The sequence below is a fragment of the Dermacentor albipictus genome, chromosome 8, assembly GCF_038994185.2.
Source record: "Dermacentor albipictus isolate Rhodes 1998 colony chromosome 8, USDA_Dalb.pri_finalv2, whole genome shotgun sequence".
In the NCBI taxonomy this organism is placed as follows: Eukaryota; Metazoa; Arthropoda; class Arachnida; order Ixodida; family Ixodidae; genus Dermacentor; species Dermacentor albipictus.
Genome location: NC_091828.1, coordinates 129363049 through 129387867, shown reverse-complemented (window position 1 = coordinate 129387867; position 24819 = coordinate 129363049). Strand labels below are relative to the sequence as shown.

The window sequence follows — 24819 nt, the reverse complement described above, 5'->3', positions numbered from 1 at the left end:
GAAGTTTACCTGCCCGTCTGTACTGAAAATTGAATCTCTTGGTCCCCTTAGTTAATCTCGGGCTTTCGCCCTTCAAGACATGATTTCGTTTAACGTAATAACGACGAATAGATTATGGAACAATTGTTTGGATCGAAAGCTTAGAAATGGAGGGTGAGTCTCCTTCAAAAGCAGCTACGATGTATTTTTTATTCACTTTTTCCTTCCCTTATTTTTATCTTCGATTTCTGTGTCTTTTCCCTCCTTCCTGAAGAGTAGGCAGGCATCGTGTGCCTCTTCCGGTGGAAGTTGCCAGCCTGCTTCTTCTCTTATCTGTGAAATTGTACTGATGTTTTCAAACGGAATAATAATAATAATAATAATAATAATAATAATAATAATAATAATAATAATAATAATAACAACACACTCTCTGCTTAAGTGTTGGATGCATGCGTCTACGTGGACGCGCAGAGTGGTGACCTCTTCCCTGGCCGCCATGCTGCTCATAGCCCAAGTGTAAACGAAATTTCGGCATTATTACGTATCGCTCCGCCCTTTTCTTTGGCACCTCCCGAGCTATTTGAACAAGTCAACGAGCTGCTTTTTTAAGTGCGCAGACATGCTGCCCTAGCACGGCAAGCGTGCTTCACTGCCGAATTTTCGTGCGCTGCGGTGAAACAAGCCTTATTTTGCGTGCGGCATGACCTTGAGTTGTTAATTGTGCCTCGCTCGTGATAGCGTCTCCGCGCAGCGTCGGACAAACCTTACCAGTGGCGAGTAAAGGCGAGACAGTGTCTGAGCTATGCTAGCGGTGGTAGCTGCTAGGAAGTATGTGCCGGAAAAGTGTATACGAGCCCCCTCGTCTCTGACGCGAGCAGTACAAGATGCCAGGTCGGTCCCTACGGGGACGCGCCGCCTGTCGTTTGCCGCAGTCTGCCCGCGAATTTTCAAGAAATATGAGCTGATAGAGAGTCGTTCCGAGCACCGCATACAAGTTACTATGTTTTAAAGACTAACAAGAACCCTTCTTTCAATTGGAAATTGACAAAGGTTTGTGCCCTTGGTGCCTTTTCGTGGAATGATGGTGGTGAAACGCAAGGAAGTAACATGTAACAGCGACCCGCTTCGCCAGACGGTCTACCCAGCGTAGCGTTGAAAGGCGGAACGGCAGAGCATTGTAACTCGAGCTACATGGACAATGAGCCTGCAATTGCACGTTATTTCGCTGTTCCTTGACCCGTGCACAACTCTACCGAACGCAGTCTGCCCGGGCAAAATGATGACGGGAAAATGAGGCCAAACATGGTACCCAGCTCACTTCCCACAGTTTGTCAGTTAACCTCCTATCCTTGCGCACAGCACCACAAATATTTTTGATTTTCTTTCGCTTTGTGGTCCTTGAAATGCGGTTGCCTCTTATGTGAGGCGTACGAACCATTTTGTTTGGGCAAGCGACGCCAAACAACGTGCCTCGCAAAACTCGGCCTTGTTCCTATTATCTGAAGTATGCACATTTGCCACTGTAATGAATGTCCAAGGGTTCATTGCCACGGCCAGTTGTAATGCTGTGCTTTACGACTGGCCGACTGTTGCGTCTCTGCGGTGGATGGCGTCGATCGTCGAGCACCTTGGTGGTTACGAGGCCTTCAGTTCACCTGCGTCAACACAAAGGCTACCCTCGTGCCGGATATTGAAACCACGACCTCGCACTCAACATCAAAACACTAATTTCTACGTAATATTCGCTGGTTGATTTAGCTTTGCTGACACATACAGTTTTCTGGTGCACACAGTTTCTGGTACAGTTTTCATCTGGAGCCGGCTAGGGATAACACCATGCATGCCTGTCTCTTCCCCTGTTCGTGCAGGAGCCTATCCAAGATGATGAACGGCAACGGCTGCGGGGAAGCGGTCACCAGCTCGCTCACCTGGAGTGTGGGCCTTCTCAATGGCGCCCACAAGTACCTCACCGCAGAGACATTTGGCTTCAAGGCAAGCACAGCTCAATTCAGCCGGCTCTTTGCATAACGCGTGGCGATGTTTTTAGCTTGGGGAAAAAAAAAAACTTAAGGAAAGCACACGCAAGCGCTGTTTTGAAGGCACCACATGCTAGGGCTAACCAAAATACTCTGGCACATATGACCAAAGGTAGGACCACGAACTGCTGGCTTATTTTTCACTACAGTAGTCCTGTCATTCACTCGTGTCTTTTTTATGGTAGGACAATGTTTAGTTAACCACAACCAACTTAGCCCCAACTTTCCACTCTCTGTATGCCACAAAGGTTGTTTTGTAAAGAACGACTCACACTGAGAGCGCCGGAGCAATCGTTCCATATTTAGGGAATTGCAAAAGTTCCGTAATTCCTGGCGGTGGAACACATTCATTGGGTACTGTTATCCTAGAAAGTGTGGCTGTATTATACACGTTTTGTAGTTGTAGTACTGCTGTACATTATTATTTCGCTTGTGGCCCATATTGAGCTTATGAGGCTCTAATAAAGAACGATCTTTAATGGCAGTGTCAAAAACACGGAACACGAACGCCTTTGTTCGTGCTGGCATTTGCTAGATAAAGGTAAAATGTTTTTTTTATGCTTTTCTTTCCATGCAGAGCTAAGACTTTCGCTACTCTCTTCTACTTTGCAATCTAATTGTAATATTTATGCATTATTCCTTCGCCCACTTAAGATGGATGCATGGATGGAAAAAACTTCGAGGTCCATTAGGTCACGCTAGTTTCCTAGCCCGAAACGGGCCGCTTCTATGTTGTATAACTTTTCTTTGCACGTTACTTGCTGTTAAACTTCATGCGAACTATCGAACTTTGAGGTTCTTCAAGAAAAACCCCAAACAAAGCCTGCCGAGTGCAAAGGAGTGCCGGACTTGCCAAGCAGTGGCATTCGGCTGCCGAACACGCAGGGTCGCAGGTTAGATGCCCTGTCACGGTGGCCACAGTTGAATGCGGGTAAAACTTAAAAATGCTTGTGTGCTTATATTTAGGTGGACCTTGACAAACCCTAGCTAGGCTGTGAACATAAATACGGAGCCCACCAATGTACAGCACATCCCATAACCTACTCCACAGTTTTGGGAAGATACCCCTCCCTTCCCGAGAGAAAGAGATAGACAGAGAATTTGAAGCAATTTATTTCACTGGGCTCAGACGACTTTTGGTACCTTTTAAACAATGCCTTATGGGCTGCATTTGCACTTTGTGTGCCAGAAATTGAGGCGCCTACAAAAGACTCCACAATCCAACTCTGTGGTTGGTTTTCCACCTATTAATCCGCGGGAAAATAACTGAACATGCAGAAGTGGAAGGACACAGGATGAATGGACCTCTGGGTGTTCTGTTGTTTTTGCACTGATTCTGCCTTGTCTGCCTCCCACACCAGCGGCGGATGCTCGACTATTTCATCAGAGCTGTCGTGGAAGAAGGGGTGCCCAGAGGCCTCCGCACATATCTATATCCTGAAATGAGAACTGATACAGTGAAAGCTCGTTAATTCGAACTTCAATCATTCGAATTTGTGGATAATTCAAACTGTACGATTTGGTCCGGCCAAGCTCCACAGAAGTCTATGTATAAAAAAGACCGTTAATTCGAACGCGAGAAGGTTCCCTCACGGATAATTCGAACTACGCTCACCTGGCACACGGCCAGAGAAAAGCGCCTACTGCCTACTGTTAGATATGGAGCTGTTTCCTGCGATTACTTCGAGTTCCCCAAACCACTTCGAATCGCAGCACAGCTAATTGAGGAATGCCGAAGCAGGAAAGCACATTCCAGAGGAGCGGCCGAGCAAACAAGTTTAAGGCAACAAGTTCACGTGCCAACAAGTTCGTGCGCCGCCGGGATTAGCAGGTGGGCCTCCGACAATGGAGCATGAGCAGCCCTCCCCTTCTCCTCGTTAGAAGTGCATTGCCAGTCTGCGAGGCAAGACCGCAAAGAGCCGCCAGGTGTGACACCGCGACACGGGCGCCTACCATTGGCTGAAAGTGGCGTCATCGGAGCGGACTCTCCCATTGGTCAAACATGACGTGACTTACAGTGCTCGAAGGGTTTATAAGAAGCCTTCCAGAGAGACCTGAGCATTCTGGGATAGTCCCTGATTCCCTGATTCACCTCTCTCGAACTTCTTGCCGCGGGCCGCAGCGTCCGAGTTGCTGCCGGCCCGTAATGACTGTACGAATGTTACTTGTCTCTCACGTCCCCTGTATATAATGTAGAATAAACACTCCCAAGTTTGGGTTTTTCATCCCGAAGTCCGTCCTGCAACCCCTACACTACACACAAGGCTGTATTGCCTCCGAAACGGAGAGAACGGCGAGAGAAGGCAAAATCGGAAAAAAATCTAACCGACGCGGGGTCAGCCAGAAGGCAGTGGCGGCTGCTGCCTCTCCGTTCTACGTAACCTCCAAGACTTCTTGCCTGTTGTGAATCTCGGAGGCTTTGCAAATCTTGTACAGCTGCTAATGTTGTGCGGAGATGGCACGGCAAGCGCCAAAACACAGCGAATAAAGTACGTCGCAGCTGCGCTTCCAATCAAGAACCAACGGATCAGGGCCTTCGCCACCTTTACATGTTCAGCCTCTTTGTCTCGGCAGTCTTCATCGGTTGTGCACCTCTGTTTTCAGCTTAAGAGGTATCGGCCGTCGCGAATCATTGTGATAGTGTTAAGCCTCGGCTAACGTTCGTTTCGGTGGACATCGGTGGTGTGGCACAGTCGGACCCAGAGCTTCGACTTGAAGATGGCGTGTGCCCGTGGCACACGCCATCACTTTCTGACACGCCAAATTTCTGACATGCCCTACTGCTTCCAAATCGCAATGTACTGTTGCTCTCCTTCACTTTCGTTAGTTCGAACTTTCGTTAATTCGAACTGAAGCGGCTTCCCCTTGCGGTTCGAATTAACGAGCTTTTACTGTATAAACAACCGAGTGCCAGGTCATGGTACATCTCTACCCATTAGAAAAGGCTGGTTTCCTGTGGTACCAGGACAAAACTTACTTAAAAAATAAGGAAAACAGTGTAGATGTTGTGCAGATGCATTGTTTGTACATATCTATGACTTGAATGAATTCGAGCCTTGACAACCCATCGCAGGTGAACGCCAACGGAGCCGCCCTAAAGAAGAAGCAGCTGTGGTCGCTGGAGCCGTGTGTTGATGCTGGCGAGGAAGCAGTGCGCCTCCGCTCACACTTGGGCCGCTACCTGGCAGTCGACCAGTTCGGCAACGTCACCTGTGATGCGGAGGAGCATGGGCCAGGCGCTATCTTCCAGATCACTGTCTCTGCAGACGCCAAGGGCCAATGGGCGTTGCGAAACACCAATCGTGGTTACTTCCTGGGAGCCTCGTCGGACCAGCTGGTCTGTGTCGCCAAGGCACCTGGGCCATCTGAACTGTGGACGGTCCACCTCGCGGCCAGACCACAGGTGAGTGCTGTGTTTTACTCCTTGAGTTTCTTCAGCATGTGACTTGCTGCATTGGTTCAACAATTTTGGTGTTCTGATGCAGAGGCCTAGGCATCAAATTTTGCCAGTGGCAGCCTAACTCTAATGGGGGTGGAAGAAAGTGCCCATGCACTTAATTTTGCATGCTTGCTGGTGAACCATGCATGCTCAAATTTTTTCCGGAGAGCTCTGCCTGCTGTGGCCTCTGTATGGAAATGCATGCGTATGCACTATCACATGAAAAGCAGCCTGGCCGGTGTGTGTGTGCAGGCATGTCTCGAGCTGTCTGTTCTACACAGATGGGAGCTGTAGAAGTGCCACATTCAATGTGGTCTGCTTTGTCTAGTCATCAAAGGTGCTTAATTAGAAAGGCACTTCTCGGCAGTACGTCTGCATGATGCAGCCTTGCCATCTAATTTCATTCAGAGCTTTATTAGGGACAACTCGTGGCTACTCCCTGTACGTCCTACTGGCAGCATCAATACTGGCACACATCTAAAGAAACCTTTCACAAAACTGAGAGTTGGGCAACTAGGTGCACATTTATCCCAAGAAAGATGCCACAGATTATCACAAGGACAAGAAGCAAGGGATGGAACACTCACTCCTTTCCTCGATTTGCACTGTGCTACTATATCTATAGATGAGAATGCGTCTTCTGACATACACCCCAATAAGTATTGTTAATATTTCTGCCTTCAGGGCCACTTGTGGCATGGTGTACTACAGCACTTTCAACAGACATTTGTGGACACTTGTCAAGCGTGGGGCTCCCTCATACCTGCTTAACTGTTCATTAATTGAGGCATCATGTCTTGTTGTAATGAAGCACTTAATACGTTAACTCACAGGCAGTGACAGAGTAGACATGAAATAAGCGAGTCATTTGTAGTAGTTGTTACTGGCCTTTATGCAGTAAACCCCTGTTCAATTCAAGCTGTAAAACCCTGCTAAAATTTTGATAAAAGCAGAGTTTCGAGATAAGCAATTCACGAAAAATAAGTCCTCTGATGGCGACACTGATGGTAGTAATGCTCCTGGAGGGGCCTTAAAATTGCTATTGCAATAAAAGTTGATGCTGCTACTTTCTGCACCGTAATGAATTCCGGACAGTATAACTTCGTAAGCTGAAACTACGGAGGACCGCAACTGCCAGGCCCTTAGCAGACGCCCACAAGTGACGCCGCTTTTTAATGCCTCGCCTTTGCGGCAGCGTGAAGCAATCATCCTTATCAAGCTGCAATCTCGCTGAAATGCTGCGAGCATGCATGCTGGCTTATCTTGAGCGCAGTGCATGAGCTAATCATGCCTACTCAAAAGTTCTGATCATCCTGCTCCAGGTCACGAATAATGCACTGAAACTACATTGATGCTTCACTGACAGCGTCCTAGGTAGGAGGGAAAAAAATAATGCACGAGTTGTGATAGAAGGGGGAAAGATAAGCATGGGAGTGTGGCTCTGTTTTAACCGATATTCTGGTATATCAAATTCGAGTCACTCTCAGCATAACACACTCGCCTTGTGCTGTGATCATATATCTATGACAGCACAGAGAGTTAGCAACAAATCTTTCCATGCTTTTGATAAGCTAACACATACAGGACTTGTTAGGCCTTATCTGACACGTGACCTGTAGCTTGATGTCCTGATGACCTGTAGCTTGACCTGATGTTTATAAAACTTTCAAACACAGAAGCATGACAAAATTTCTTTCGGAGATCTCGTGTAATAAGTCTGTGTAGGGCCATACGTACAGTCATCATAAATGGAAAGGGAACACTTTCCTTCAAACGCTTGTAGGGGCTAAACACACATTTTCTCCATAAAAGTGTTCAGTGAGACTAAAAGCTCAATCAAGTTCCTCAATTTGAACCCATGCATCATGACCTATAGTCATTAAAAAAAAATGAACTGTTTCCTTTCATATTGATGAGGGCTGTACATGTTGCATTCATGTTGCAACAGATAGGAATTATGCCATCTGGCATGTTGCATGAGCCATACTGCTGAGCTGCTCTTACAATGTTAAGTATACAATATAGTTTGAAAAACACATTTGCCTTGTGCAACTGTCAATGTTGAGGATGTGCATGAAATTCCTATACATCTCATGTGAATGACATAAGATGTACACTTTGTTTTGAGTGACCACCAGATGGGACCTTGTTACCTTCCTGCTCTTTCCTTTAAAAAAGGTGACCATCCGGTCCATCGGACGCCGTCGTTACGCCCACCTCTCGGCAACCGGAGACGAGATTCAAGTAGATGCAGCGACTCCTTGGGGAGAGGACACCTTGTTCACACTAGAGTTCAGGGATGGCCGCTACGCACTGCACACGGCCAATGACCGTTATCTCTGTCCTGATGGAAAACTAATTGAGAACTGTGCACCAGAATGCCTCTTCAGCCTGGAATTCCACTCTGGGTTAGTGCACCTGATTACTTTTGCAAAGAGTGCCAGCTCTATTCATCCAAAGGAGGGATGAACATGCTTTTGAAGGAAAATGGAGCACATCAACGTAGGTGCTATGGGGATATTGCAAGTGCTTATACCAGCACAACATGTACGTTACATTTGTACTGGAAACAAAATTTGTGCCTTACCTTTAATGGTAGTATTCCGTTGGTACTGTGGCTTGCTCACTTTGGAGAAAATGGCATGTTCATTTAAAGTAACGACACATTTGACTAGTTGTCCCCTTCAGGTGCGGTGTGCACGATTCTGCAAATGAAGATGGTGCATCAAAAGCAAAAGCACTGATGAAAATCATGGTACTGCATACATCTTGAGACATCTGATTGAACCTGTGCTGCAACTTTGAATAATATGCGTAAAGTGTTATATTACACATGTTGAAAGGTAGACGGTTTAGTGTTTGCTATCAGTGTCAGTATGTCATCATGTAGTGGGCTTGCTTTCAGTGTTTCTGATGATGTTTTACATTGGGCATCTTTTTGAAGTGGCTGGATAGGTGTGTTACAAGTATGCTAGACACCAAATAGTTGATTTTCTTGAATATGATGTTCCTATAAAGAGTTTACACATGGAGTCCATTCTGTAAGCTTCACAAAACCTGCTGAAGAACTGAAAATTTGGAGTCTGTTCTGTACCTGTATGCCTTCCATGATTCTTAAAATGCATGAAGTAAGGTGAAGTAAATTTTCACTGGACAGAATTAATTGTGCTTGAAGAGTTTATTTGTTCCCTCTGATATGGTTAACAGAACTGCCAACTCAAAATTCATGCTTTTCAGGAATGTGAGTAAAGGTAGTGTAGGAGTGAGTACAGATGTAAACAATATGAGGGCTCGCTGTGTGAGCTTTGTTATTTCATCCTTGCCTTTTTCTTTCGTGCCTCCTGCAACAATTTTGTATGTGTCGACACATTTTGCCTTCCTTGCACCAGTTGTAATCCTCATTTGTTATCTTCTCGTGGTCTAGAATGGGCCATGTTGCACGCACCATGCTATATAATTGGAAGCATTTGACATTGAAGCCTCTCGCTGGAAAATTTAGCACAGCATAACACAGTTGAAGATGACTGGTGCTGGAACTATAGCTGCTTGCGATGTGGCTGTACATTTTGTCTGCCTTAGCAAGAAATGCTGTTGTGTACCGATCGGTGAACGAGGGGAATTTCCGGACAACTTGAGAAGCAATGCATGCAGTGGGAACAAGGTACCATTGCTCCCACAAGTGCGTGAGGCATGTATGTTTAAGTAACATATCTGCCCATGATCATTCCCACAGCAAAGTACAATCCTAATGTGAAAATTGAGATGGTTCTATCAGTTTTGTTCACAAGGGCTGAGTACTTGAAATGAGTGAGCAAGTATTAAGCATGCTCCACTGTAGCAAATAAAACTCTCAATCTCTGTGCAGGTACTTAGCACTACGTGACATCAATCTTCGTTACCTGTCACCCATTGGCTCCAAAGCAGTGATGCGCACACGCTCCAACTCCGTGACACGGGACGAGCTGTTCTCTCTCGAAGACTCTGTGCCGCAGGCGGCCTTTGTGGGGTTCAACGGGAAGTACGTCTCTGTCAAGCAGGGTAAGCACACCTTGCCTTTCTTTGACCTGACAATCCTGGAAAAGTGCTGGGTAGAATTTTGAGGCATACATAACTGAATTCGAGTTTGCCACTGATTAGCGAAGCTGTGGCAGGTTGACTTGGTAAATTTTCATGCTGAGGGTATAGTGCTATGCAGACAAAAGATAACACATTGTAAGGGATGACTTATTAAGCTAGATTTCACTTGGAAAAGACAGCGTACTACATAGGGTTATTTTGGCAAATGCATGCAATGCTCATACATGAAAGAGCACATAGTAGTAAGCGAGCCTTGTCATAATGAAGTTTCATCCATGCTAAAAGTACCCTTATTATACCCATTATTCATTAAGCACATATACTCGTTACACATTGACATCAGCAAAAAAACATGATAGATTTACTTTGTTATATCCAATAATTCGTGAAATCTCTGTTCAATATGGAGTTTTTAGTAACTCGTCTTTCTACCGCTTTTTGTTAATAACCTCTTCAAAAATGAAGTTCCCTACCTTGTTCAAAGAAGGTTAATTCAGTGTTACGCAATACCGCTAACAGTTGGCTGATACATATGCTCCACTCTTTGTCCAAGTCTGCAGTTTTTCACCAATCTCTAATTCGTCATTATTAGGCATGCAATTTAGCACAAAAACACAAGTTCTGGTTATTGGTCATCCTAGTCGTTTGTCATTGTGCCACTTTACAGCCCTTCCATTGTTTCCCATCATAGCATGAAGCTGCATTTTAGCCATATGGCAGCAGGAGATTGTTTTGTTTATACATTTTAGACTAGTCTGAAATGTCACCATCACGGCTCATGTTCACACGGCCGCTTAACAAGGCAATAAGCCACTGCCTATGTGCTGTGCCCACATGTGTTTCTTATAGACTAATTAACATACCAGCTAAATGTGGTATAAACTTTTCATTAATTTGTATAAAAGGTGTTTAATGTAAAACCAGACCAGTTCCCTCTTTTTTTTCCTGAACATTCTACACCTTTGTACCATGCCGATGTTCCAATGGACATACTGCACTTAGTCAATCCTAGCGAGCCCTCAAATGTAAGGTGCAACTGATTTTTTGCAGCCAGCAATGAATAATGCAGTGCTCTTGACTGGAACACACACCCCTATTTTCATACTTCAAAAAAGGCAAAATGCATGATGCCTAATGAACTTACGGGAATGGGTGCAAACAATTCTGCAGCTCATGGCTCCCACAGCTGCAGGAATGTCTGGAATGAGTTGGATTGGATCACAGCAATTTTTGGTGGCCATCACAAGGTTCCACCACTGACAGTTCAAAAAGGCACAGTGTTCGAGATCAGTTTCCATTACTTTGAGGACCCTGGAGGGGCAATTTGGACACCAGCTATATGTGGTGCCCTACGATGATGAACTTCCAGTGCTCTCAACAGCTTCTGACACTCACAGTTGCACCCACAGTTACAGCAACGGCCTTCGAGATTGCAAGCTGGGGTTCAAGATTTGCAGTGGGATTTGGGCACTATCTACTGCAGTTTTAGCTTCATACTCAATTTCAACGTGCGTCTCACATTTTAGCTAATATTTAAAGAAAAAAGTGTGTCTTAGAATTATAGTAAATACATTCTTTCTTTTTTCATTGCAAATGAAATTTCTAATAAAATTCATTTTACACAAGCCTTCTTCAATGTCTCATTCAATGCCAACCTTGTACAAGACAAGCTCATAACTTACTAAAAGGCTGTGAAATTGTAAAAGGCAAACTATAGATTAGGCTAAATTGATGAATTACCATCTTGGCATACTTCTTGTTCAGACTCCAAAGCAACGTTAATTCTTTGCAAGAAAAGGGGAAAATACTGATCAAGAAAGGGGTCAGGCAAGGGGGCGCAACCACTCCAATGCTATTGTCTGCATGCATCCTAAGAAATATTCAAGCTATTAGACTGGGAAGAGCCAGGAGTGAGTATGACCGGCAAATGTCTAGACAACCTTTGGTTAGCAGATGTTTCCCTAAGTTCCCCATTACCAAACTTGTTAAAAGGGTATTAGCCTCCATGTGTCTTGAGGCGGCATTGGTGAAGTGTTGTTCTCACAAAATGCAGGAAAGCTTTAACTGTCAGGTTGCATAGTTGCGAGCCGCCGGATACCTTTGTTCTATCAAAGTTGCAGTAGCAGACACTCGTCTTCAAAAAATTGAAAGGTAAGCAGAAAGCAAAGCCACTAGTGGAAAAAAAGGCCACAGGTTATTCCGTACATGCATGAAGTGACCTGCAATTCAAAGAAAGTGGCCAGCATGTACAAATTACCTATTGTTTTTTCAGCTCCATGGAAGCTTGCTGGCCTGTGCCCACGCATATCAGACCCGCAAAAGCTGACCCTTTGTGGTAAAAAATCACACAAGGCCGTATGTAACTTGCCCGGTCGGTGTGGTGTACGAAATTCCACTTAATTGCGGCAGGATGTATATCAGCCAGACATGCCATTGCATCAACGATAGGGCAAGGGAACATGAGCTGTCTGTCATGAATAAGATTAATGCACATTTGCCTATGCCCTGCGATTCCTGCATGTGTGAGCCAGATCTTTTCCATGTCCGCATTCTTTGTAAAAGCAAAGATTTCCTGGCATGGGAATTAATGGAGGCCTATTTCATGAACATAAAATGCGATGTCTGTGTCAGCGATACATCTGTGGCTTTACGTAGCACTCAATGACAGTTTCTGCACTGTATGATTGTATAATGATGCAAACTTTTGAGTATTGCGCGCAAGCATGTGTGTGCACATCTTTATTTTATTTACACATACTGCAGGCCAATGCTTGGGCCCAAGCAGGAGGGGTTGTAAACTAATTGACAAGTAACAGACAATGCATGACAAATGAAGGATCAGACAATACAGAACCAGAGCAAGAAAAACTTGGAAAATAGAATAATCGCATGCAGGTATGTCCCAGCTTGTTTGCAAAGTTATTGGAATCAATGATGCTGTCTGGCCGAGAATTTAACTCTTCTATGGTTCTCGGAAAGAAGCTGTACTTGTACGTGTTAGTCCTGGCAAAAATTGGAGTTAGCAAATGTTGCTTAGTATGTCTTGTTCTTCTGGTGGAAGCCCGTCTCAAACTGGTAAAGTTACATTGAATTGCCCAGAAATGTATTTATGAAGTAATGTTAATCGGCTAATCTTTCTGCATGTTTCCAATGTTTGAATGTTGTTTCGTAGCACTAAAGAAGTAGTCTTCCCTTTTATATTTCCCATAAATTACACAGCTTTCCTATGAATTTGCTCTAATTGTTTAATGTCTACTGAAATGTGGATCCGATACGACTGCAGCATATTCAAGCTTCAACTTTATACAGGCATTATAGACTGCGATTTTTGTAAGATTTTTGTGCTTTTGTACATGGCCATCTTCACCTATAAATATAATCTCATCTGCTTTCAATAAAGTAGTTGCAAGTGATGCTCTTTCCTGTCCTAAAGCTTTTGTCCGTCCTTGGTTGCATCTTAACTTTGGGGAATAAGATAAACCAACTAGCCCAGCAACAAGTATGGATAGGTTAGCAAATGACATCATCCTGTTCAGCAATGCCAGAGATGACTTACAACAAATGATTGAAGACCTTAGTCGACAAAGTGTAAGAGTAGGGTTGAAGATTAAATACTATACTAGGCAAGAGAGCGAGCGAGAATTTGCAATTGACAGTCAGCATCTAGAATCTGCAAGGGTATGTTTATCACAGGAGATTGATTACTCACACGGGATCCTGGTCATGAGAGGGAAATTTCTAGAATAAAAATTGGTTGGTACGCATATGGCAGGAATTACCAAATTGGAACAAGTAGCTTACTGCCATCCTTAAAAGGAAAAAGGTACAACCATTAGCATTTTACCGGAACTGAAATATGGGCCAGAAAATTGGAGGTTAACAAATTACCTAAAGAAAAAAATTTGACGGGGCGACAACAGCGTGCATTAGAAATCAAACGGGGGTAGCCGGTATTCCAGTTGACATTAAGAGGAAAGAATTGAGTTGAGCAGGCCATGTAATTTGTAGGACAGATAACCGGTTGTCTATTAGAGTTACAGAAATAATGGGTGCCAAGGAATAGGGAATTTTGTTAAGGACGGCAGAGAATTGGGGGGTGTGGTGAAATTACGAAATTTGCAAGCATAAGGTACAGTCGGCAGGTGCGAGGCAGAGGTAATTGGAGATAGCCTGGAGAGCTCTTTGGCCTGCAGTGGACATAAATATGATGGTGGTGATGGTGATGATGATCATGATGATGATCACACTTCATGTGTTTAGCAAAAAAGAAAAAAAAGGCTATTAGCAAAGGAAATCTTTCTGCTGACTTGCCATGCTGCAACAGCAATGACATCACCAGCATGTGGCATTACAAATTTCTCTGTATTTCTTGCAGGGTTGCATAATTACTGTCTCTGCAGGAAAAGCATACAAACGTTGTTGGGCTTGCTTTAAATCAAGCAAGTAATTTGCCTCTAAAGCCAGCAAACAATTGCTAGCCATCCTTAGTCACCGTCCATCTGTTGTCCCAACCTGATATCATGGAAACCTGTTTTCGAAATTTGAATGTGGTAACAATCTGTTTATTTCTTGTACATTATTGGCCTTGTTACCAAGCATTAGCTTCCAGTATCTATCTGCTATTTAAAAGACTGGTCTACGAAGTGACTCTTATTGAGCATTAAGGGTTGTTGATGTGTGCTATGTTCCCAAAAATTCTGAGCCTTTAGCTTGACATTTGCCTGCAGTAGTCACATGAGCAAGTCAACCTAGTAGTTTATTTCGCCTGTCTTCACAACCAGAGGTTTTTGGAGGAGTTATACTACTGCGCATTTGACTAAGTTTGCAACCTATCTGGGCCTTTGAGGTTCAGACTGTGGACTTTGAATATGCCTAACTGTTGTATTCATGTCTACCTGTATTAGAAAAGGGTTCAGAAAGCAATGATGAATTTATTGTATTTACTGGGAAAACGAAAAATGCAGATAATTTGAAGCTCAAGTACATTTAATTAAGGTGAATCATCAAAGGTGTGTTGACACTGCAGCACATTGCAGCGTGTATTCAATTCGAATGGCATCTCATACAAGTTGGTTTAACTGTTCACTACATCTAGTGTCGGCAAGCACCCTCAAGCAGTAGAATGACAGCTTTGCTGCTTGGTCTCCTTTCGCAATAATCTTGTATTGTAATGGACCAGTGAATGAATGAGTGAGTGAATGAATGTTGCTGCCACTGGCTAGAGAGTAAAATGACCTGAAACTAGTCATCAAATCATGCACCAACATAGAGATGGCCGTGCTGAAATGAGTCAAGCAGAAGGCAAATGCACGAGTGGTGCGACATGAATTCACCATGTCCCTACTTTCCTAGCACGACTGGCATTTGTGAAAAGATAAGAGTAAAGTCATGCAGTTCATGAAAAGAGGTGCACTTAAGTTATTGCCAGGGAAGGACAAATAAAAAGCTCCCACTTGCATTATGTTTGTGTTACCTCAGTATGGCCTTTGTTTTTGCTCTTTGTGGCTAGCACACCAGGTATATTGCCAAACAACCTTGAAACATTTGTGTGAGGGAGGGCATCTTTAATGGTGTTCTGTGCGCTCAAGTTGTCTTAGATGCATGCACTGTAGCATTAATGGGTTTTGTACTAAGCACAGGTGGCATTTGCCACAAAAATTGCAGGCCTCTATCATTGTGTTTCTGTGCTCAGTGGCAATTTTAATGTCCTCTTCACAACATATGATCAGCCGAGCTCATCATAACCTCATAACTGCAACGTCAATGTTTTTTTCGTGTTTTGGTGTTTTTGTGTCAGTGTCTGTGTGCCAACTTAACAGCACAAATCACATTCCACACACTCATAGCTTTGCTGTTGTTATTATTGCACAAGAATTTTGAACAAAAGGACCTATTTTAGCCCTTGCACTTCTTTGTGATCTATAGTTCGATATCCGCAGCAGAAGCATACTTCAGCCTCTTCTGCCATGCTGTTTAATCTGCAATTGTGGATCATGTGCTGCCAGCATTCTGCCCTATTAATTCATTGTTATTAAAGGCCTATTTGTGTCCACTGAAGTGTGAAGGCCTCTCAGTGATGTACAATTACCTTTGTCTTGCACCAGCTGACCCCATGTTATGCCTTAAATTTTCTATTTCCGTCGCACCATTCAATTTTCTGCCAACCTCAATGCTCTTCTCTTGGCAGCTATTCTGTAACTCTAATGGATCACTGCATATCTGCCCTCTACATTACATGGCCTGCACTTTTAATTACTTCACCCAAACTGAGCATGTTCTTGTGCAGGTGTTGATGTCACTGCCAACCAGGATGAAGTGTCTGACCACGAGACATTCCAGCTAGAGTGGGACAAGGACACTGGCCGCTGGTTTGTCCGCACAATGCAGGACAAGTATTGGACACTCGAGAGCTCATCTGGCATTCAAGCCAATGCAGACAAAGGGTATGTGCGCTATTTATCACAACTAGCACTGCAGTTGAAACATCTGTTTTGTAGAGAAAGGTGTGTGTGTGTATGCACTACTCGTACCACTTCACTGAATTCTCTGGATACAGTGCCAAAACTTGGCAGCATAGCAGTGACACTTGAATGGCCATGGCAAAATGTAGATAACTGTAGCAAACTTAAAGCGACGAATGTCACCCTTCTACCTTCCCTCATCAATTATTTAACCACTGTGTTGGTTTGTTTGGCTATTCCAATGGGGCAAGTTGGTTTTCGCTAGGCGCTAGGGTGACTAGCTAAGTAAAGGAATGGAAGTTAATAGGCCAATAATCCTGTTAGAACAGTAGGCCCTTTTCAAATTTCCTTTTTGCCTCTTTCTTTCATTCCTGTGAGTGTGTGTGCATGTGTTTGCACGCACGGTCTTTTTTTTTTTTTATTCCTGTCCATAACACTTTTCCGCCTTTCATGCGCAGCTCTGCCAACTGCCTTTTCGAGCTTAACTGGCAGCCTGATGGCAGTGTCACCTTGGTTGCTAGCAATGGCAAGTTGGTCGGTGCCAAGAAGAGCGGCCACCTGTTTGCCAACTCTGAGCCTGGTGACCCTGCTGCTAAGTTTCACTTTGCGCTGGTCAACCGTCCCGTGCTGGTCCTCAGGTGTGACCAGGGCTTTGTCGGTCGCAAGGGGCCGTCTTCACCAAGACTGGAGTGCAACAGAGCCAGCTATGAGGTCGTTCATGTGGAACGTGCTGACCGTGGTGTTTGTCACCTCAAAGGTACCCCACTCTGCTACTGGCACCTCAGAGTTGTGCTTGCTTATTCGTAAACATCTGTTTTGACCCAACCTCATTCAGCGAAGCTAGTCTCGCGAAGTGAGCAGTGATTTTACTCCAAGAAGTTTGATGGACTGTGGAGCGTCTGCAATGTGCCACCTGTTGCTTCATTGGCTTGGTACCCATAGGTTAAGGAAAGCTTATAAGGAAACTAAAGGCAGCACATTCAACAATTGAAAGAGTAATAAGTCATGTGATAAGCAAGCAGAAACCAAGGTGAGCGAAGATGGCAAGAAGGCTTGCAGATGTGTTACAAAGCTGCATAGCAAGTTTAATGCTTGGCCCCAGCAAAGCTCGTGAGAGTCAAGTAGTAGTCCATCGTCAGACTGACTTTTCTTTGCTTTGTGAACTTTGTTTGAGCATGTTAATGACAAATTTTTGGGTACTGATGAATTCCTTCTCACTTTCGTAGCGTTTCATTGGGACATATATATTAGCAAAGTAAACCACAACTAATATGTAGTTCAAACTGAAGTTTTCTGGCACATATCACCATGGTAGTGATACCATGACACCTCAACTTGTATAGTGCTTGAAGGTACTAAGAATTAAGACCTCTAGTAAAAGAGTGGCATTCACGAGACAACTGCGCATTGCCTGTGAACATCACAGTGGACCTGATTTGTGTACTAACCCCAGTGGTGCCATAATATACGACATCATAATGGGACAATGTGGGAACTCGTGATTGGCATTGCCACATGTCGCTGACATTTTTGGATCATCCTTTATTCTTCTTGATATTGATAAACTGGGCATGTATTTGTTACTATCAGATGGTCAAGGGGTCTGTAAATCATATGTGCCAGTGCCATATTGTAGGTGGTTTGATTATTACTTTCAATAACTGACAGATAGCCTGTCATGGTGGGTATAAGTTGAGGTAAAGTGCAAGAGGGCACATAGGACAACAGAAGAGGACGAAGACACAACAGTGTAGCATCTTTGTCCTCTTCTGCTGTCCTATGTGCCCTCTTGCACTTTACCTCAAGTCATGCAGTAACAACAAACTCACCGGTCTGTCCCTTTGAATGGTGACTCTGTTAGGAAGCTGTGGTAGCCTACAGAAGTTATGGGGTAACCCCCAGAAATGTGTAGCTTGGGATCCTGTTGTAACCATTGCTAGGGCTGAATAGTTCAGCTGCCGTCTTGTCAGTGCTTCATTTTTGTGGACCTTCCGGTGATTGTACTGTTACGAGTCAGGAAAAATGAAATAGTAAATGCCAGTGTGCACTCTGGTGTAACCCCTGTGGCACTTGTCAGGCGAGTGAACTCTGATGTAGATCTAGCAAAGAGCAGAAACAGAGAACAGGAAGGAATGAACTTGAGTACTTTTGCCATTCCAAGCCATGTTGCTGAATACCATGCAGGAGCACTGGTTCAGGCTGCTGATCTGAATGGAATAGTGATGCAATACTCTGTCGGTTACTGGCTTCTATAAAGTTACTTAAAAAGCACTGTTCTAACTGCATGCAGTTTCATGTGTAGCCATTAGTTAAACCGAAAGCATGTTTTTTACGCATTGGACTGATTTTGAAGGGTGTTTCCCATTATATTGCGTTCAGCTTTGAATGGCCAATGCATTGCTACAAATTCCATGTTGCACACTCTGCAATGTACATTTCTCTGGCTGTGTTTCTCGGACTTGCAGTGCTTCGGAGTTGAGCAAATTGGCTGTAACAAGAGGTCTTTGCACTCCAAGGCTTCATCTGCAGTGCTGTAGCACAAGTTAGCCAATTGTTCACCCTGAAATGAGCTTTTTATCCATGATGTTTTATTGCTTGCATACTTTAGTAGTAGAAGGTTGCTAATGACAACTTCCTTTCGTTGCAGGTAATAATGGAAAGTACTGGGGCATAGCCGAGGATGGCTCTGTTTCAGTTGATTCGGATGACAGCTGCGGCTTCTATGTTGAGCTGCGTGAACCATCACGCCTTTGCCTGAAGACAGCTGACGGTTCTTACCTCAATGCTGACAAGAACGGTGCTTTCAAGGCTGGTGCCGCTGACCCAAGCCAAGCTACACTTTGGGAGTATTGAGCTGCCTAAACCGTCTGGCTACGGAATTTAATCAGGCTAGGCTCGACTTGGATCAATGCATCAACATGGCGTGCCCCATAATTTGCTTCAGTGTTCCTTAGGATGTCACTCTCTCGGCTGAAACCATTGCTTAAGATATTTTGTGCACCAGTTTAATATAAGGTAATTTCTTATGTGCAAGTGAACCCTTCCCAGACAGTGCTTGCTTTGTATAAGCATTGATGGCATTGACAGTAAAAGATCTGCATATTTTTATGGTTCTCATCTGCTGTTGCTGTGACCTAGTTTCAGATTTTCAAGCTTTTAGTAATGGTCTGGGCTTCTCCTACAGCTGAACACTCATAAACAAACTTTTGGAGGCTCTCTATGTCTACATGTTTCCTGGTGTTCAGCCGAGTTCTACTGGTAATGAAGTGGTGCACTCATTTTGCCAGCAAATTCTAGTGGTGTGTTTAACACACTGGTTTCCGGAAAATTGTAGTGTTGGCAATCATACTTGGCTTTGCCATGTTAGATCTGTATGTGTGTGCATGTATCCGTTGTGTGCAAGTACTCTGGTCTTGTGTACACCCGTCATAATCCAAGCTAGGTCACACAGGATAGTCTAAAAATTAAAATGCTCAAGGGAGGCATCTATCAGACGTCGGTAGAGTCTTGTCTGTCGTTGGTCATTACGCACAATAGATCTGGTCCTCCTTCCCCGCACTGGTGATTGTGAACACCAGCGCTTCTGACAATGTAATCCACACCATCTTATCTCTTTGGTTATGGACGTGGTTCTTCCCTGTTTGATACTGATAAGCCAAACTGACATTCCTTCCATAACTGTGCAAGATCGCAATGTAGTTGGGTTCACCTTTCGATGTCTTTCACAATCGAGGGTGCATTACTATTTTACTGCCTATTGAATAGGAAAGTCGTGACAAGTGCAGTGTTTTTATTTAGTGATTGATATATTTTGAACGAGATATTCGAAAGTATTACCAACACGGATGGCTCTTTTTGCCGGCAGTGTAGGATGTACACTTTCTTTTTGCAGTTTGAGTGTGACCAATTTTTGTATGTTTATACACCGACTTTATTAAAAACAATTTTTGAGTCTACAGTGTGCCCTTCTTGTGCATGATATGCAATGTCACTATGGTCAATGTCACTCGCACTGTAGCTATTGCAACAGAGCTAAAAATGATCCCAAGTGTTTTTATGTGCTCTTAAAGGGGGGTGCAAGTGCAGTTTCCGAAACTTTGCATAGAGGGAAGTGTGGCACTAATGTTTCTGTGGGCTTCCATAGTGGCAATTTTGCCAGCATAAGAATAATGGGAACGAGCGATATGCACATAGCTTGGCTGGTGGCTTAACATGCAATGAGATTACAGCTGTTTAAGTGCACTTTCTGGCAGCAAATCTTTGCAAGTTGTACTTCATTATGCTCCAGTAAAGAATTTGCTGCCAGATACATTGTTTATGTCATGAAGTGCCATGGAATTGCAAGCTCTTAATCTATGCATCTGCTCATGCAGTGATCACTACCAATGGCAGTGCCAGAACACCGCAGGAATGTGTCACAAAAGTAGAAATAGTTTACTACTTTTCAGCAATACCACAGCATTGCAAAGCTGCAGCTTGGCAAGAGCTGAACTGGCCAATGATGCCCACAGGCCTAGAGCACAAGGTCTGTGCGGAAAAACACGTTAACAAAAATTGGGCCACATTCTGTGCCTACAGTTGTTCCTGTGCTGTCTGTACAACTCCTCCTCCTGACATCCTGCATAGCAAGTTCATATTACACTTGTTATTGAACCTTTTAGACATGAACTCATGTGCAGAATCTTCTGTAATCTGCGAATCAAATAGGCTTGGAAGCACAAAAATGCACCTGAATTTGTGCCAGAACTGCATGAGCAGGCAACTGTCTTTTTTTTTTTTTTTAATACGTCTTTAATTCTGCGTTTGATAGGCCGAGCCTTGCGGCAGAAAAGGGGTGCTTCATGGGGGAGGGGGACCGGTGCTCTCTTCTTCCTCGAGGTGGAGTGGTCCCGAGGTCGGCTCTGCAAAGAGGCGGCCAGGCCCTTCCTTGTCCCTGAAAAAGTCCAAAAAAGCACTCCTAAGCTGGACTGCGTCCTTGAGCCCAATGTGCAACTGTCTTCATGCATAAATATCTAATATGAGCTTGGAGCTTGGCAAAGGCATTTCTCAGCACTGTGTGGGTTACCTTAAAAAGCATTTTGGTAAACTCTTCTCTAGTGCTAAAGGTTAGTTGCTGAAACCAGGAATAGTGTGATGTTTGAATTAATGCAAAGGATTTGAATCTGCAGCAGTGAAGTTCTTCCTGCTAGAACCATGCAGGCAAAGGTATGTACCGATCACTGTATTTACTTCAAACCCTAAATGCCAGTGTTTTCTTACACTAGATCCTTGTAAATAGTATGTAAGCTTTCCACATATTTGCTGCTGATAATTGATCATTTGGGGAACAGTAACACGATGTGTTGGCTACTGTATATTTTGTGCAGATTTGGTTTGGTAAATGGCATTTTGATAACCCACGCACGAGTTGGTTGCTTAATTTCATAATTGAATGCATAGTTATTGTAATTTTGAGGGGCTATGTGCTTGGGTGTTCTAGCTCTTCCAAGGTCTTGGAATGTACGACAGCCTTCCTCACTCAGCCGAGCATTGGGGAACCAGGTATTTTATACTGGCAACAGATCCGTGACTCTAAGTTGCTTCAAAGCATTTTACAAAGGCTGAACATGCACAGTTTGAGCAAGTGTACTATAATAGTACGGGCGCAGTCTTGCAAAACGGCTAGGAGGCATAATTTTACAACAGCTGGGAATACATATAATCGAGAGGGAGCACATTCAAAAAGTCAACTTGCAGATGTTCCAATGTTATTTATCATTTGAATCAGCACCGTGCTAGATTTCTTTAGTGGCATTATTCGGGTACGTGTCTCGCAGTATAAGAAAAGTATAGCCGTTAGTCCTGTCATTAAATACCAACAACCTGAGCGGAAACACTTTACTGCCTCAAAAGGAGGTCTGTTGAGGGCGTAATGTTGAGGTGAATAGTTCAGCTGCAATTAATACAACTACGGCCCGAGGTGATCTTAAAATATTGCAAAGCCTCCTCGATTCGCCCATTGGACAGTGGGCTAAGCCAAAAGGCTAGCTGATATTATACGCATCGAGACAGATCACGGCATAATAACACGATCCCTTTAGATGTGTTTGAGACCTAGCTCAATAGAAATTGAAAAATAGCCTGATATTTTGCGATCAAGTGTCCACGGCGTGTAAAGTGACAGTCGATCAATGTGCGACCGTACACGTATTATTCTAGTACACTGTAGTACAGGTGGCAAGCGACATCGGCTGTGATTCATTGCGCGCGCTGTAACGCTTAGTTTGTGCTAACGTGGTAAACAAATGACACCCAGAATGCTTCTGTAGACGACTAATCATTACTACGCGCACAACCGTGGCACAACAGCTAAAGCATGGGTAAAGGCAGATGGGAAGAGAAACAAACAAAAAACGACTGATTGCAGGAAGCGCCCTCACATTCGTGTTTTTCAGGTTGTCTAATTGTTGCCTCCGAGATTGCGATTGCACGTGACGGGTGTACGTCTCGAGGGCCAGCATGCCGCAATACAAGAACGCAGCTGCTTTTATTCGCCGCCAGCTGCCGCCGCTAGCGCAAGCCCATCATTTGCTTTTCGTCTCTCTTGTTTCTCAACGACGCTGAGATTGGCCGTGCGCCGCATCCGCCACACCTCCATGACCAATGAGAGAGCAGCCAGGGCGCCCCAACCACTGACGTCAGTTACTACGCCGTCGTCTCGCTGCCTGCAATGCGCGAGTCCATCCATTTTTGCCACTGAAAAAAAGTGCTCCAATATTTATGTTGTGGTTCTCAACGTATGTGGTGTGCGGTTCGCGTTTACGTGGGTGTTGCGGATACGATTCGGATACTCGTGCATCGGATACACGCATCATCGGCCCGTAGCCTCGCCGAGCCCGGTCCAAGGTGCAGTTGGGAGGTGAGTGGTCGTCCGATCGCGAGCTGTTTTCTGTGTCTCCGCCCCGGCACCTCGCCCGCCTGCCTGCCTCGGCCGACAGGCACAGCTTTCTGTTCGAGCGGGCAAAACAGGCATCTGTTTGCCGCCCTACTTGGTCACTTACGAAATGTCGCTCTGTAATCGGGCGGGTCACTTTCACGACACCGGCGTTGTCACGCGTCGTCTATCGTTCACCCGTACTCACAGCGAACATTATACGCGCCGTAGTTAACAGGCCCGATGAGGTGGCGATTGCATACTCGGCGACGATCGTCCGCTCGGCTGATACCACGACTCGGAGCTCTACGTGCTCCATACTCCGTAAGAGAACGCCGTGACAGCGCAATATGCGTTGGTCGTCTGCCTTGCCACGGCAGCGAGCGCCGGCTGAAAGCTGTCCTTTCGCGACTGAACCGCGTGTGCTCTTTTTAAATGTCTGCAACTTGTATCGCTCGACGGGCACCGCTGCGCTCTCTCCAAGCATTTATTTTAACTGAGGCGCGCGCTGTGCATGCCACTTTACAGCCAAGATTATTCTCGAGGCGGGGGTCGCCGGCGGCGTCGTTCCCTGCGTTTCTCACTTTGCAAGAGTCCTTGCGTCCTCTCCCGTCTTCTGCGTTGACTTTCGTCGCCGTCTGGCGTTGTCCATGGCTAGCGCTGCCGCCGCTGCAGTCTGGTTCCCTCGCACCAACGAACCGACCGGCCTTTGCATTGGGCGAACCGCGGCATAACCAGTTTCTGCGCCGCCAACTTTGGCTCGGCCTGGCAGACCCGTTCTATCGCTCTCGGCAGCGTTCCTGGGGATCTTTTTTATGTGTGTGCCGTCGTTACGCATATATTCGTTGCCTTGCCTCGCGATTGAACGGCGGCGGTGCTTTTGACTTCCTTGCGTCCGCCCAAACCCCCCCTGAGATCCCCCTCTCGGGACGGGACCTCTAGCCCTGTCATGCATCATCCTCGAAAGAAGAAGCCTCAATTGGACACTTGTCAGCTGCCCATTTTGGCGCCACGGACGCTCTATCGCGTCTCGGCGCGTTCCTGTCGGCTGTGGTGCTGTCGTAATATGTCTGGTAGGAGAGGAACTTGGGGAGGGGGGAGGTTTTGCCTTAAGGCTTCTTATCCCTGGGACCTCTTGCCGAGCAGAACTTTAAAGTAACACCCAGGCCGAAAAAAGAACGAGGCGCGTTTCCTTCACACTCGTGGGGTTGCTTGTGCATAAATGGAACTAACGTTGCATACTTGTGTAGCAGTACGGCAACGGTGGCGCGTGCTTTCTTCACGCGTTTGCGCCAGTCTGCTGAACACGTGCTCTCCCGCGTGAGCCGCTAGCGAGGTTTGTTGCTGCGACCGGCAGACTCAAAAAGATGCACATACGGTGCGTGCAGCGAGTGATATTCTTGCGCACGTGCTGTGTTCGCTGGAAATAGTTACTGGGTGTGTGTGGGAGAGACAACCGAAGCAACATTGCAGTGGTCGGACCTGCTCGTTTCACGCCACTGTGACAGTGTAACAATGTGCCGTACCCAGTGCGCTGACCCGAAAAGGCACATTTTGAAACAACGGCCGCTCTAAACGTTCGAGTCCGAACCTCGACCACTGCTAGTTCTCTTGTTAAACATTCTTATAGAACATTTCTTACTTCGGACAGGTCACAGGAACAAGGACCGTTAGAGGATTAAACGGATTGTCCCCGTTCATAGTGGCGCACGGCCCAGGTTCTACACTGCAGCCGCAGCATTCGTGGGCCCTAAGCACACTGTGGAACTTTTTCATACGTGCGCAACCGCTCGTCCCGTTACTTTCGCAGACTGCGTTCCTTGTTTCGTGGTGTTGTCATTCAGTGTGCACTGACTAGACCAGTCACGAAAGGCTTATCTGCGCATACATTGTCGGATCGTGACTGGAAGC

General features: G+C 45.2%; 2 protein-coding genes across 3 annotated transcripts in view; both read left to right on the top strand.

Annotated features, from left to right (window-relative positions):
* The window catches only part of sn (fascin domain-containing protein singed), a 61530-nt gene extending 41579 nt beyond the window's left edge, over window positions 1-19951 (top strand). For both annotated transcript variants that reach the window (XM_065452619.1, XM_065452618.1), the window contains exons 2-8: window positions 1851-1974; window positions 5092-5421; window positions 7636-7865; window positions 9323-9495; window positions 15821-15977; window positions 16454-16752; window positions 18643-19951. In XM_065452619.1, the coding sequence (XP_065308691.1) occupies window positions 1864-1974; window positions 5092-5421; window positions 7636-7865; window positions 9323-9495; window positions 15821-15977; window positions 16454-16752; window positions 18643-18848 (1506 nt within the window). In that variant the 5' untranslated portion in view covers window positions 1851-1863 and the 3' untranslated portion in view covers window positions 18849-19951. The remainder of the gene's footprint in view (window positions 1-1850; window positions 1975-5091; window positions 5422-7635; window positions 7866-9322; window positions 9496-15820; window positions 15978-16453; window positions 16753-18642) is intronic.
* A 2720-nt stretch (window positions 19952-22671) lies between these two features.
* wge (winged eye) overlaps window positions 22672-24819 on the top strand; it is a 215585-nt gene continuing 213437 nt past the window's right edge. Inside the window, exon 1 of the mRNA XM_065452681.1 lies at window positions 22672-22893. The gene's annotated coding sequence lies outside the window, so the exon portion shown is untranslated. The remainder of the gene's footprint in view (window positions 22894-24819) is intronic.